The sequence below is a fragment of the Globicephala melas genome, chromosome X (assembly GCF_963455315.2).
Source record: "Globicephala melas chromosome X, mGloMel1.2, whole genome shotgun sequence".
Classification (NCBI taxonomy): domain Eukaryota; kingdom Metazoa; phylum Chordata; class Mammalia; order Artiodactyla; family Delphinidae; genus Globicephala; species Globicephala melas.
In genome coordinates this window covers 37,433,206-37,449,410 of record NC_083335.1, presented here as the reverse complement: position 1 = coordinate 37,449,410, position 16,205 = coordinate 37,433,206, and the positions used below count along the sequence as shown (strand labels likewise).

At 38.1% G+C, this 16,205-nt stretch overlaps 1 protein-coding gene across 3 annotated transcripts in view; it reads right to left on the bottom strand.

Annotated features, from left to right (window-relative positions):
- The window catches only part of MORC4 (MORC family CW-type zinc finger 4), a 49,786-nt gene that overhangs the window by 31,821 nt on the left and 1,760 nt on the right, over positions 1-16,205 (bottom strand). For all 3 annotated transcript variants that reach the window (XM_030835817.3, XM_070044675.1, XM_030835818.2), the window contains 5 exons: positions 11,492-11,624; positions 5,723-5,940; positions 4,822-4,969; positions 2,398-2,530; positions 1,935-2,063 (listed from right to left, as the gene is read on the bottom strand). In XM_030835817.3, coding sequence (XP_030691677.3) covers positions 1,935-2,063; positions 2,398-2,530; positions 4,822-4,969; positions 5,723-5,940; positions 11,492-11,624 — 761 coding nt within the window. The remainder of the gene's footprint in view (positions 1-1,934; positions 2,064-2,397; positions 2,531-4,821; positions 4,970-5,722; positions 5,941-11,491; positions 11,625-16,205) is intronic.

Genomic DNA, 16,205 nt, shown 5'->3' with positions numbered 1-16,205 from the left:
GAGTTTTTAGCAACTCCTATTTGATTTAAAAACCAAGGTAATAGAGTGAGAAAGATAAAGGAGATAGAGAAACTGAGATTTTCATTAAAACAAATACTAAGAAATCTTCATGTCCAAATGAGTTAAATGAAAACTTATTTTTGTTACTTTTCCAAAAACTGATCTCCATTACCCCCTCTAAGTAACAAGCTACTTGCATCAAATCCATGTGACAAGTGGGTCAGGTATGATATGAAGACATAATACGAGTGGGTACATAACACAGTAATGTTTGGCTCAGAACATATAATGTTCTGGGCTCCAGAAGCTCATATCAAATCTCAAATAAGACCCTATTCCAATGAAAAAACAAAACAGGGCAAAACTGCCCCAAACAAAAACCCAAAATTCTACACCATAAAGTTAACATTTTAAAGATAAAGATAGTCAAATTCTTTCTGTTGTATACTTTTAAATTCTAAATTATGGGGTGGAAGTACACTGGGGTAGGAGATTCCCCAAATTAGAATAAGGAGAAAGGACAAGAGGAGAGCAGACGCCTTTGCTAACTGAACTGAGGAATAAATAAGTCAGCATCAGTAATCTTTTCCCTCAGTGACTTTAGGGGAAATTTTATTAGAAGTTTCATTTTACTCATGCCTAGAGTGAATTCGTTTAGCCCAAATTCTAATAGGGAAAGGTAACCAGTTTAATGGGAAGGGAGGTTGAGAAGAGCTCAGGTACATACAGAATGCATGCATAGGAGGTACCCTGGTAGAAACCCATAGAAGAAAGAAGCTGGAGGTAGAAATGTGGTATATCCTGAGACAGTAGTTGAAAGACACTTTAGACTGGCTCTGTTAAAACTATGGCACTAAGATCCTAGCTACATACAGTGATATTATAACTAATTTACCTACAGATGCTAACAATGTTAGCTCTGGCTTTGTTAAGTTAGGTTTGTTTAGGGCTTTAAAAAAAACTTTCACAGTAGACAAGGGTTGTGTTCTTCAAAAGGAGAAAATCAATCTGCTTATGAGTAACAACCATATGGCTATTTAAAAGGGAATGGCATTTTCTAATTTTTGGTCAGGGGAATAAAGACAAAGTAAGCTAGATAATGACTTTGATAAAGCAAACAGAGTGTGAACATGTTTCTTGGGCCAAGAGCTGAGCTTATTACTAGAGAATAAATTACAAGAGCAATTCTTCATAACTGCTTATGAACTCTCACCCTTTCAAAGACGTTTTTGACCCCAAAATCCATCAACAAAGATGGACCTAATTTCCAAAGCTCATCTTAAGATTTCCTCAAGTGCCTGAAATCCATTCCCAGGGCAATGGGGTGGGGTGGAGGGTAGAAGTGAAAATGAGTAATTACTTCTCTGAGTGGCTGTCAATATGAGAAGTACCAAGAAATCCATGTCAAATCTGTTGAAGATTTATCTCACCCTAGAAAATCAACTTTTAATTTCCAATCTCCTAACTTTTATCAACATAAGTCTGGACTTGTTACAGCAAAAATCATAGTATGTCCAAAAGATGAACAAGTTCTAGTCAACATTTTGCTTATTTCAATCAATGTAATATATATATAACGAAATTCCAGTACAAACCAAACAGTGTGAATCATTCCTTATAGCAGAGATTCTCAAACCTAGCTATTCATTTAAATAAATAAATATTTCTTATTAAAAAAAGAGATTTCAGAATCTACTGAACCAGAATCTCTAAAGTCTCAGGATACTGCATTATTTTAATAATTTCTAGTTGATTTCTGATAAAATTGGCACACAGATTGGCATTCAAGAAATACCTCCTTAGATACCTAAAATAGGGTTTGTACTATAACACATATTTTTGAATTGGAAAAGGAAAGGTTTCTGTTTTTCTGTGCCAACTTGGAAATCTAATCCTGAAACAAAGAGGTCAGCTTCATGTAGTTGTAAGGATACTGTGAAGGTAGGTTTATATATATCATATCCTACATTGGCCAGGCTCTTGGCAATCATCTGGGTAGTCACCTTCTTTTGACGCAGAAAAATTTTCATTCGTGGCTTCATATATAGAATGCCACAAAATGCCTATGGAACAGTGAAGGGAAAGTTATTACACAATATTGCCAATTCTACTGACATCCCTGTTGCTACCATCTACTGACTCTGCTAGCAACTGAGATCTAATCTGGGCAAATACTTGACTCAGTTTCTATACCTTGTTATTCTAAATCAACTACCACACTAAGTGCTGCTGACTATATTAGCTACATTGTTTCAGTGGAGACAGTGAAAAGGAATCCTAGCATAGGGTCAAAAGGTTGTCATCTTTATATAACTAAAGTGAGATCTTGTATTATAATATTTTCATGTTACAGGATATCTTACCTCTCATTGTTGAAGAAAAACCACTCTTACTCACCCGTAAAGAATACTCTGTTTCTGGCAGCTCAGAGGTAATGCCACCAGTCTCTTTTTCTTCTGTGCCAAAGTCTGATACCAGGATATCATACTGATCTGTATCAAAGTCCAACTCAGACTTTCCATCTTTATTTCTGGGTAAAAGAGACAAGTACCAATCTAACAAAAACTGGCTCCAAAGGACAAAAATGCACTAGGAACCCAAGAGAAAAGAAACAACATGAGCCAAAACTCAGATACCTATTTCTTTCCCTGACTACCAATTCAAAGGAACTACACGTTACTTGCTTTGAAGATCACACAATATTTAAGGGCCTTTCCAGCCTAAAAAAATCTACTAAGTTTCATAGAGATGTGATACAAAGCACAGAAGGAAAGAAAAAAAAGGAAGGTGGGAATGTCTGTGATCCGATAAATCAAATGGATGCCAGCTATCCTCAAGGCAGGATCTGAAAACAGATCTCAACTTTCTGGGTATTGTTCGGTAGGTCATTCAACATCATTTCCCCCAAATGAATAGACAGATGAATCAAAACCTACTCTTTCTAACTTTAGCAATAGTATAAGGACTACTAAGATTTCCCCAGATCTAATTCTATTTCTTAGAAGGACAAAAAAAGGTTGCGACAGGAACAGCATATACTTGTTAGTCTTCTAGAATTATCATTTAAATATAATAGTACTCATATTGTTTTCCTTAGGACCATTTCTTCTTCTCATAATCCCTTTGGGTCACCTAAATATGGTCCATTCCAAGACCCTGGGCTACATCACTAAAAACTGCCAGGGAAAAAAGGCAAGACCTATCTTTGTTACTGGAAAAAATGCAAAACAAATGATAGGTTACAGAGAAAAAATACATATCAGAACAATGGTCCCCCAAATTTGTTCTGTGGGACAGCAGTCCCCCAAGATACTCTTAAATAAGAAATAAAGAGATAAATAAAGCCTGTATAATCAAATAAAATTGAGAAACAATTCCTGGCTCCCAGAGCCACCTCAAGCTCTAGGGATACCTCCCACATACTGGAGGTTCCAGAAGCTCAGAGCTGCTGTGTTGAAAATGTAGCTCCTTTTTCAGGGCTGAACCAGAGCCACTATGATACGTATCCTGTCTAAAGCTCATGTCACTATAATAGTATATCCTGTATTTTGCAGGATAATCCTGACTCTTGCTACCCCATCCCACTCTAACGCATGTACTCTGAGGAGATTCCCTGTCCTCTCTGGTGCTCACCATTCACCATCCAAGGAAAGGAGGTCTGGAGAAACATTTTTTCTGAAATTGGGAAACACTGCATTCTACATTGCTCTCTTAAATGTTTTCAATGTATTTTGAAATAACATTAGCATATTAAAGCCTCGGAGAAGTCCTGCAATAAAGCAACATGGTAAGCTTTGTTTAAGCCAGCTTTTTCCAAAGTTCTTGGACCACAGAATCTTTTATTTATATAACACCTAGTACCATATAACTGAGAAACAATATACAAAGAAAAAGTCTGCTTATTGTGTTTAAATCACTGGAAATGGCTCATGAAAATGATCCTTTATAATATAAATTATATTACTTGAGGTTTTCTCAGCAGGACACAGGAAGATGTAAATTACCTTACTTTTTTTCTTTTTAATGGAAAGTACTTTCTATATAAACCAGCATGGTTTTTATCTAAGTTTTACCCAACTAAGAAATGAGGCAAAATACTTGACCTATGGAGAAAAAAGAAGAATGAATATATCTGCTCCTCTGTTCTATTAAACATAAGAGTAACACCTCTATTTTATATTAAAGATTTTTAGGTTTCAGTGGACACTGTGTTCCATTTAACATGGCAAAGTTAAACAAATGACATACCCCAAAGTATTTCTAGGTTATTTTATTAGCTCTAAATACATAACCTGAAGCCAGCTTCATTATAGTTCAAATGTATCTGCTTTGAAGATTTTTCCACTTCTAATCCAGCTACTCTGAAAACAGTAATACAGAGGTCCTTATTATTTATACAGAGGTCCTTATTATTTAAAGATTGTGTTGTGCTTTGTTACCCTAATTTCTCCTTCTCTTACTTCATTTTCACTGCAAATAGGTAAAATAACTACCATTGACCTATCTCAAAACAGTGTCCGTGAATATAAAATAGATATTTATAATGGATTCTGAAGATTTTAGAATAATGTTGAACTGTCTTGATGGTAATAGCTTCAGGATATGTATGTAGGTCTCCACCTTATCAAGCTCCACGTTTTACCAATAAGAAGCACTGTCTCAAACAGAGCTGTGGTTCTAAGAAAGTTAAGGATAGGTTTGCAATGATATACAAACATGTATCAAAATTTATCTACTCTGTTTCTCTAGAGCGATTTATTAAAATATGCTTCATCATACTGCTTTTGCTTATTAGAATCTATCACTCTTGGAATACTATACCTGCGGATGTTCCAAATGAGAACACGAGTGCCTTTTTTGCCTGGGATGGCATCAAACTGGGACAGCAGGTCATTTTCACTGTTGAAAATTGAATAGTTCAAGATGGCTTCTAGGCTGGGCAAGGAATCCTCAGTAATAATCATTTTTTGTAAAACCAAGTATAGTCAAAGAAAAATTAATATCTTAAGAGGATGCTATCAGTCAGGAAGATCTGCCTTTTGGGTTGCCAGTTTAGACAAAATATAGACATATAGATATAAAGCATGGGTGTTACTGCTACAGAAGAAAGGAAAGGGGGGAAATGCAGAAAGGTTGTAGAGACAAAAACCAAAATCAGTTACGCCTGCAGAATATAGCTTCAAAGATATAATATAAATTAAGACAGTCCTATACTTAAGAAATAGTTCAAAGGCTGAATTTTTCAACTCTTTGGAAGCAATGAGTTCAAACTTTATTGCTATACTGCCTGCGTAAAGACACCTGGTGTCTAACAGAAATAATAGCTTGTCCAGGTATAGAAAAGTGAGCTATTCAGCTGTCAGATTAGCTGATAAATAGTATGTTTCTAGGAGAGTGACGCAAATGTAACTACCCTTAGGGGGAAAGAAAAGAGAAGGCCCTAGGGAACTTTACCACAGGAGTGGTGGGAGTGGGGAGATAGTATATAGATCAAATCGCCTAACAGTGAAAACTGCAATATAATTCTAAGATTCTGTCAATGATCCATTTATTTAAAAAATATTTAATAGGGTGAAATTCCAGTTAAATTTAAGACACCTGAATACCTCTTTAAATATGAAAACTTTTGATAGCTGGATTCGACCTGTAGAAAGAGGTTTCTATCAGAATAGTCAGATAGGACTAATTTTTAACTAACATTTTCCATTTCCAGAAAGGATATTGTTTTGCTGGTTGAATGGAACAATTGGTACAATAACCGCTTGGGCCTGGACACATTCCAGATAGGTCTGTGATAGGAGTCCAACAGTGAGAGTACCCCCATTCTTGGTGAAGACGAGAGCGTCCTTTCCTAGTCGCATGGAGCCTGACTTGAAACCATTACCAAAGACCCCGATGGGACACTGGCTCTTCTTTATTACTTTGTCTGTAAAGCCAAAGCTGTAATTATACAAGAAAAAAGAAATCAGAAAGGTAAAAAGCATCCTAAGATAGGTAGGCAGAATGTCTGGCTTTCAAATGAAGAACACTTATGAAAAGTCCTTCCTTTTTTCTTCCTTTCGGTATTTCTGGGCAAAATTATTAAGTTAAAAACATAGGAAATAACTACAGGGTAATGGGACCGATTTTCCTGTGTGGTCTGTGTGTACATAAACACTTCCGCTACATTAGAGTCACACTTTATAAAACGTAAAGGCGGCCTCTTTTCACTCACAGAGAGAGCTGGAGAAGGCCATGGGGCAGCTGCCTTTCTTGTCTAGATAAAATAGCTGTGATTGCTAATAGTAAAGTTAGGGGAAGATGAAAAGGGTGGTTATCTCAGAGTACACCCTAGAGAGGGTAACAAGAGTACCAGATAACTGGCACTAGCACTAGTTAGAGGTACTAGGCTAGGCATCCCTAACCTGGTCATATCACTCTCTAGAAATCTGAAAGTCAGAGGTTATATATCTTGACAATTTCAACTATTCACTCAAAGGATAACACTTCCAGTTCTTACCCTCTGCTCCATCTGCTGGGACAGTTCATTGGAATGTGGCCAAGGGATAAAAATAGGTAGTTCTGCCTGTGAATATCAGCAAACAGCTGCAGTATAAAGTCTCCCTTGTTTTATTAAGGGCCTTTCACCGAGCCACCTCAACAATCTCTGTAGCCCCTTATGATCAGCTTAATCTGGGAGCCAGATCCTTCCCCTTTCTTATATTTTCCATTCAAACACACAACAAAATGACCGAACCAAAAAAAAATTAAAGATATGACATCTAGAAAATGATTATTATCTTCATGTATCTTCTCTCATTACAAATGAAACTAATTTTTTAAGGATTAGTTCTCTCTAGATGGACTAAGTTTACAATGTTGTACACTACCATTCATTCAATAAATATTTACTGAGTACCTACTATGTGCTGTGCATCATGCTAAGCACTGGAGACACAACTGTTAGTAAAAGAGACATGGTTCTTGCCCGCATGGTTTACCGTCTAAGGAAAGATTTCGTATATTACAGATTAGATGCTTCTCCAACATCAATAGAATAGATGTTCTACCTGCCATGGCTAAGCAGCTTGGCCTTGGCTCTTATTCTTTTAATTGGGTTGAGGTGCCTGATTTCAACTTCCTGGAGGCCAGGGTTTGTGTTCACTTCCTGAGGAAGGGGGACCACCTTTTAATTTTCTATTTCAAAGTGTTAAACGATAACATCATTGTGTCCCTCTAGAGCAGACACTTTATAGGAGCTTTGTGTATCCAACAAATAAATCCTACCACATAAAAAGGTAATTTCTAGGAGAGTAGTTCCTTTGAAAATACCAAAAGAGCATTGAGCTTCTGCAGTCTATGGGTCTTAGCATTCCAGGAAGTAAACTTAAAGAAGTTGGTAAGATTCAGGCATTCCTTTTCCTCCTGTGGAAGAATTACCTAAAAACGATAGGGTCGTTAGGAGGGTTAAATGATACACTGTATGTACAATATATTACAACTTATAAAGTAGTATTCAAACTTTAATTTTAAACTAACTCTAGAAGTCATTCTGAGAATTGTCATGTGCTATCCTCTACCTCTACTTGAGATCTAATGTCATATCTAAAACTCAGGGCTCTTCATAAACAGTAATGTTACCTACCATGTGAAATGGATCTATAAGGTTATTTGGACTTAAACCTACTCTAATGCCACCAAAGCTTCAATTAGGTGCTCAAGGAGAAGTGGTGAGAATAGGGAGACTATATTACTCCCTTAATTTCCTTACCTTTCTGGCCTGTTCTGCCATCTAGCGTCTCTTTTTTCCTTTGTAACTATAAACTTTCATTGTGTTATGGTTTGGGGAGACTAAATGACTATATAAGGTTGAGAAGATAAGTAGTGGGGCAGGGCCAGAACCAGAAATGGAAAAGGATGAGAATAATGAGATGAGAGGAGCTGGAAGCTCAGTATGTTGGTGTTGTTATGTTACCCTTAACTCTTCCCGTGTGTTCTTTTATTCCACTTGCATTCCCATATTAGGTATTCTATTTAACTGAAAATCGCAGAATAGATGCCAGATACCAATCAAATAACTACCTAATATAAAAGCCTTCACAATAAATAACAGAATGGTAGGAACGTATCTTATATAGTTTGGTTAGACAGGTGGTTTCTCTTCATTAAGTAAGTCCTATTCTATCCTCTCGTGTAATAGATAACGGTGTTTACACACCAAGGGGGCTCCTTGAGTGGAATCCAGGAAAATAGCAGCTTGCTCCCAAGTTCCTTAAAATGTCACGATTCTAGAATCTAGAGGGGTAAATTTAAATTGGGACTCTGATCCATGGAAAAAAAACCTTAGCAAATTCATGGACATACAAGGGCAGGTACTGCTGCTCCCTAAATATACTGGTGATGTAATATGTCGTATAAAATAATGAAAGAATGCTAAGCACACTGTTATTCTCTGGCTGTTGTTTTAGAAGAACAGACCTACTAGGAAATGCACTTCTGATCAGAGGTAGCAAATACCTTCAATCCATGGATCTGTGGCTGCTTTTAATCCTTGACCTTTTCCAACTTGCTGAAAAAGGCAGCTGAATATATAGACTAGTTGGTTCACACCCTATCCCCCTAAGCTAAAGAGAATTAATTATGGACCTTACAGAAATTTAATGATAGGCTTTTTCTTTTTAACTTGATTTTCATGGGATTCTGCATTTATGGGAGAAACTGTTGTTTCAGTTACATAACTATTTTATTAGCCTGAAAATATAAGAGTAGCATAAAAAGTTGGAAAATGTGAATAAGATTATAACAAACGTTACAGGTCAAATAGAATTTCTGTAGGCTTAATAATTTTGCATAGTTACCTATTATTTTTTTCCAAATACAAAAATAATATGCCTCCAAACCACAAACAGAAAAATTAATATACTTAATAATAATTTTCAAAGTTACCTCTAAAGTTCAACTATTTTAAAACAAATTGTGGTAAGTGGAATCCCTGGCTGGAAGTTAGAATTGGACTAAATAATCTCTTTTAAATAAATGGGACCTTCTAACAGATTCAAGTTTATTTTAAGATATGATCAGAAATAAAATCCAACACATATAACTATACATAATCCAGGACTCATTTTAAAAATTCTCTAAAATTGATCAGACTTGTGGCTGCCAAGGGGGTGAGGGGTAGGGAAGTATTGGGAGTTTGGGATTAGCAGATGCAAACTATTATATATAGAATGGATGGACAACAAGGTCCTACTGTATAGCACAGGGAACTATATCAATACCCTGTGATAAACCATCATGGAAAAGAATATGAAAAAGAATATATATATATATATATATATGTATAACTGAGTCACTTTGCTGTACAGCAGAAATTAACACATTATAAATCAACTATACTTCAACAAAATTTTTAAAAATTCTCTGAAATTAATTTTCAAATATGAGGAACAACGGCCCAGCTTAAATTAGTGGGAAACATATTTGGCATGATAATGCCAAAAAACCCTATGGCTGCTGTAGTTCCTGCCTGATTTTTGGGACCAAAACATCCTTCGTATCTGAACTCAAATGTCATTTCTTCATGATAGCCTTTTTTTTTTTAAACATCTTTATTGGAGTATAATTGCTTTACAGTGGTGTGTTAGTTTCTGCTTTATAAAGAAATGGATCAGCTATACATATACCTATATCCCCATATCTCCCCCTTCTTACATCTCCCTCCCACCCTCCCTATCCCACCCCTCTAGGTGGTCACAAAGCACCGAGCTGCATGGTAGCCTTTTATGATTCCACAGACTAGATTAGATCCCTCGGCTATATACCCTCATAGAAACTATACTCTTCCTTCATAGCACTTACCACTAGTGGAATAACCTATGTAGTTGTATTACTAGTCAATTATTTTATATCTTTCTCATTAAACTGCCAGCCCCTTGGCAATAAGGATCATGTCTGTCTGGTTCACCACTTTATCTCCAGTGACTCTCACAAAAGTGCTCAGTAAAAATTTGTTGAAAGAATCTGGAACAAAAGTTGCTGCAATTATTTTGAAACCATCCTCCTCCTTCCTCTTGCCTTGTAATTGTAAGCACCAAATCTCACAGATGTAGTTCTACAGACAAAATAGAAGGTAGTAAGATTTGTCGGGCCCAGTATTTGACACCCATGTCACCGGGATAAGGTGTGGGGGGAAGGAACCAATAAGAGGATAAGTGATTTTAGAAAAAAAACTAGTATATACAGAATTAGACACATAAATATTTTGGTTCCATCCCATCTAAAATCCTCTTTTTCTTTATATAAAATATTAATTTTAGGAGATAAAAGTGAGGCTATAAGTTTAAAAATAGGGCCAACTCCATACCTTCATCAACATACTGGCCGCATTCTTATCTCACTTCTAGAAGCTTTCCTCAGTTATTCTTCTAATTATAAGGATCTGAGACGTAAGGTACACAGATTGCTGAGTGGTAAAACATAACCAAATTTATAATTGGTTATGTCCAAATTTCACTTCTTTTCTTTGGTGGATCAAAGGGATTTCCCTACAAACAGGGTTATAGAATTAGAATACCTTCAAAGAGAACTACAACCAAATGAATTTTTTCCGTTTTTATAGTTCAGAGCCCTTTCCCTCCTCCACAGAACCCCTCCACTGGTACTCATGCTTCACACGCTAGTTCAGGAAGCCTCATGGAGAGTAATCAACCTCATCTGCTAAAAAAAGGAAGAGAGAAGGAAGGAGTTGAGGAAACACTCATCTTTTACTGAGTGATATGTGAAGATGATAAAGTACAAACTTACATTCTTAACTACAAACCTTTTAAAGTAATTAAATGAACTGACAGTGGCAAGAGAAATCTGTTATCACCAGCTTCAGCAGTTAGAAAAGAGAATTTCCTAACCTTGTAATTCTACTGCAAAACTTTCAAAGATTATGTGTATGATGTCCTCTATTTATCTTTCGTGGGGCTTGATTATACCCAGGCATGTTCATGGTTCAATCCATAAATTGTTCCAACGCCAATACTCCTGAACTAAGAGTGAATTTAAGTTAATATAAGTTTGCAAAGGTCTTAGACCAGTGAAGACCTCCAGGTTTTTACCCATGCTGTTCTTTTTGCGGGGACTCTCATCCCTTGCCCCCCTGCTTCTTTACCTCATTGAATTCTACTACTCACCCCTTAGATCTCAGCTTAAATATCACTTAATCTAAGAGGCTTTGCCTGACCTCCTGGATCAGACTGGGCTCCCCTGATGAGTTATCTCATTGCATCCTATACACTTTTCTATCATTTTTTGTTATGATTATTGCTTGACTGTCTGAATTGCCAGCTAGACTCTAAGTTCTGTGAGGGCAAGAAGAGTGATTATTTCATAACCTGTGTCCTGGCACATAACAGCAGCTCAATAAATATTTGTTGAATGACTAAAGGGAAAGGAAAATTATTAAGCCTTAAATAGAGTTCATGAACTCAAGACAAGAGAAAAAGAATGAAGACATCTTTACCTGAGCATTCGGTGTAGTTTATGAGGTGTCATCCCACATCCATCATCAGTAAAGGTCAAACAAGATTTATTCTTGACCTCCTCAACATCTATGAAGACCGTCCTGGCGGATACATCTGGATCTACAGCATTATCTGCAAAAGGTAGAAATCTGTGATATCAGATCTCTTTTTCTAATATTCTATTAAAAGCTCTAGTTCAGTGCCCCTAAGGCATAGAAACTGTCCTTTATTCCCTTCATGTGAATGTCCCAGAAGGGAGCAGGGAGCATTAATGGCATAGGGAAAAATAGGTATGATGGCAGATGGGTTTATGAAGCTGATTTCTAGATTTCATATGATGACTGATGTGCAATCTGCTTTCTCTCTTCAAACTTCAGAGATTGTGGGAAAAATAACTCCTCCATATACCAAGCATTTTGCTCCATTTTCGTCTTATCCCTTCTTGTCTTTTCAGCCACTTTACTGCTCACAAACGTATACAGTAAGGGGTGATTATGGAGAAGAGTTGAACCTGCAGCTTTGGTACAAATAGATACATACCACACGCGTTAGAGTTTATTGTGAAGATTTTATCTTTTACTTTCTTTTTACATCACCTCCTCCATTGAAGAACACAGATATTATCACCATCCTTGTTTATAGCCTAAGAGGCACTGAAAGAGTTACAGGTTAAAAACCAAAACACTAACTGCCTGCCTAAATCCCAATGATCGTAGTAAGCATGCTTAGAGGAGTGATTCTGCTTAGGCACTCTGTAATAGTCTTGAAGGTGAGGCTGTTTACCCTCATTAAATGGAGAACATAGAATTAGAGTAGGAAATATAAATACAGAAAGTTTCATGATTCTTTCTGAGTTAGGTCTTCACAATAGGTTAATTATTTAAGACTCCAAAAACATCCAATATAGCCATATTCTAACATATGTGCCATGTCTACAACCCCAGGGGGTGCCATTGTCTAATAGCCACATCTTTTTGCCACAGGTGCCAGTTTACATAATTGTCAGTCACTAACACATGTGGTACAAAAGTCTCATTAGGGCTCACTGGCTCAAGTGGGAGGGCAGTCTGTGCAATCTGTTGGATAGGTTCCTTAAGCACTCCTGTCTTTACTAGCTGTTTAATCAAGACAAAGACCTTCCCTTCCACCTGCTCCCCTTTCCCTGGGATCCTACACTGATTTACTAATACCATGTGGCTGGGCTGAGGGATCCGGGTAGGGTTCTGGTTGTGTACTCGTCCCACTACCAATGTTCAGATCATGGCATTTCTCTAGTGGGAACATCCCTTACAAGCAAGAGAAGTATCGCACATATTCAAAATATCAGTTTTTATAACACGATTAACAGTATCAGTTACAACCACTTAAATGTGTGGAATGTCCATCAAATAAAACAAGACAGATTAATTTCAAGGGCCACAATGGTGTTGCCAGAGTCACTGATAAAGCTGTCACCAAAAAGTCTTAACAGCAGAAAGGCATCACCGATAGCCCCAGAAGGGGGTTAAAAGGTCTGATATAGTCAATCTTTAAGGACTAGGTGGTGCCAAGCCTTGTGGCACGTGGTAAATCGAGTGGGTCAACTTTTGGCAGGAATTTTAAGTCTGACATGCGATAGTGGCTTTATCAGAAATACAGTGTTTTACTTTGTAATAAGAGGCAGCAGGTTTTTTTTTCTTTAACTGACAGAAGGATTCAGCATTGTGAAGCTGCCTACATTGTTCCAAGAAACTACTTGGCAAGCAGGCCCTGAATTGTTTTAGAACCTATCAATCACTCCTACTGGAAGAAAGCCAAGGCCATTGAGACTGATACCTTTAACTTGTCAACCAACAGGACATCATTTCTACTTTGGAAACTTTGGACATAGAGGAATTTTTTTCTAACACTCAATGAACATTCACAATTCAAACATATAATACATATCAATTCCAATTCTGCATTTATAAAACTGTACATTCAATGAACCAGCTTGCAGGCCTCTCACCAAAAAATCACTTTTATTTTTTCCCTTTTTACTGTAAATTTCACCCAAACTTTACTAGGTACTTTTTTACAGAAACATACCAAAGAGTTTTAATACAGGCATTTCAGGAGTTACAAGGTAATGGCCAGGAGCAGCTAGACCTTTTATCTCCTTGGCTGGAAGCGGGTGGAGTATGGGGGTGGCGTGCCAGAGGCCAGGGTCAGCTGAAGCAGCAGGGAAAGAGAGATCAGCAGACAGGCCAGCAGCAGTAAGCACAGCTTTGCACTTACTTTCAGTTTTAAGTGGCCTTTCACTTGGCCTCAACAAATGAAATTGTAATAATAACAGATTGGCCTCAATAAATGAACTTATAATAATAAGGCACCAATCCGGTGGCTGGCTTCAATCTTACCTCTTTTAACCTTCCAAAAATTTATCAACACGTAGCATATGCTATCAAATCCTAGGGAATCTATCTTCTCCCATGGCCCAGCCCATCTAGCCTGTGAACAGGTAGGGCAGTGAGAGAACCCCTATTCCTCTCCCTTGGCCCACCACTTAGGTGAGAGGGTAACAGGGAAGACCCAAATCTGACTACATGTTGGATCTGTTTCTTTTACTTTAACCTTTGCTTTCCACTGCTTTTGTTCACTAAAAGGATACTGTCTATACACAATGGGCTGCCTGGGGAATCCTGCCTCTCTGCCTGAATGTTAAACCAAAGTGCCTTTGTTCAGGGAAGCATCCTGACCCAGTCCACCTGTGGATGGCTGCAAGAAAGAAGAAATTAACACATCCCTTGCCCGAGACTGGCCATTCTAGAGGATATTTGCAAAACCTATGGCCTTTTCACCTTACCTCCTCATCTCCTCCCCCCTTCTGTTCTATAAAAGATACTGGCATCCAAACCCTGATAAGATGGTTCTTTTGACACCCTAGTCTACCATCTTCTCGGTCGGCCGGCTTTCCGAATAAAGTCATATTCCTTGTCTCAACACCTCGTCTCCTGATTCACTGGCCTGTTGTGCGGCGAGCAGAGTGAGCTTGGACTTGGTAACAAGAGCTACACTACCAGGTCCTGGGATGTCTTTATTCCCTAACCTGGCCCACACAACCTCATGTGCTACCAGATCCCAGTAGTCTTATCTCTCGTAACCTGGCCCATGCTACCCTCAGTGGGAGAACTCTAACTTCCCTCACCCACCACTTAGGCAAGAGCATGAGAAACCAGACCCCAGGGACTCTATCTTATCCCCTAACCATCTGACCCCTGATCTTCTAAAAGAGCATTGTAACTGAAGCTTCATAGCTCATCATAACCCAGGAAGCAATGAGAAAGTGTCCCATGACAGAATCCTTGGAGAGACAGGATGGCGAGTGGGAGATGGCTTTGACGCAGCGCTTCCTCCCATGCCCTCCTGTTGCAGCGGAATAGCCTATGAGGATCCTGTAAGGTTGTCAGGGCCAAGCTGCAGCCCTACAGACATCCTGCAAGTATCTAAAACTGTTCTTGTCTAAAATTAAAGTCATCATCTTCTGATACAAGGCTATTCTTCTTCCTCTGTTTTCCCTCCCTCCCTCTCTCTCTCTCTCTCTCTCTCTCTCTCTCTCTCACACACACACACACACACACACACAGTGTCAGCATTCAAATGACCACAAGTTTGAAATTTCAGTCATTTTTTTGTGCTCCCTCTCTCTTACCCTATACATCCTTAGGCTCTCTTACACCTTGCTATTGAATATTACTATTCCCATTGACACTTTCTTAGTTTACAGAGTTTATTCCCTCTCATCTGGATTATTTCGATAACCTCCTACCTCGTCTTTCAAAGCCACGTCTCTCTTTTCTCCAATTCATCTTATACAACGCTGCAAGATTAACTTTCCTGAAGCACAGCTCTGATCATGACATTCCCTTGCTCAGAAAACTTCAGATTAAAAGCTCAAATACCCAAGCCTCCCAGTCACATTTCGGTCCCAGCCCACCTTCCTAACTTCATTCCCCGCTTGGTACTTGGAGTAAAAATGTCTGTGTTTGAGTCCTGGGTCTGCCACTTACTAAACACACAATCTTGGAAAAGTCAATTAAATTCTCTGAGCCTCTGTATTCTTATCTGCAGGATGATAATAATGATGATGATGCCGTCTACCCCAAAAGGTATAGTTAAAAATGTATTTATGAAAGCTCTATGTAAACTCTCTAAGGATCTATAGCTTTGACTATTCATGAACTCCATGCTCCAATTAAACTCAACTACTCAGTATTCTTCATGCCTTTGTTCATGCAGTTGTTCCTTTTGCCTGGAATGCCCTCCCCTCCCCACACCCATATCCACATGTCCCAATCCTTCAAATCTCAGCTCAAATGTCACCTCTTCTCCAAAGCCTTTCCTAAACCTCCTCTTCCTGGTAAGCTGGAAGTCATCCCTCCTTCCTCTGAACTCCCACAGCACCCAATGTGTCTATCTTTGCTGATATATCACTTTCTATCTTGCAGTTATACAAAGAATAAAGCTTCTGTACATGTTTTGTCTCCCCTACTAGAAGATGAACCTACGTTGTATTCATTTTTGTACCCACCACAGTGGCCTTGCCCACAGTGAGTGCTCAATAAATATTTATCGAATGAATGGTTCACCAGAAAATTAATGCATAAGTGGAGGAGAAAACTATGAAGGAAAACCTAAAATGAAAGCTTCGGATTACCTGTTAACACTTTGCTCTCCCTTTTCCCTATTATTAAT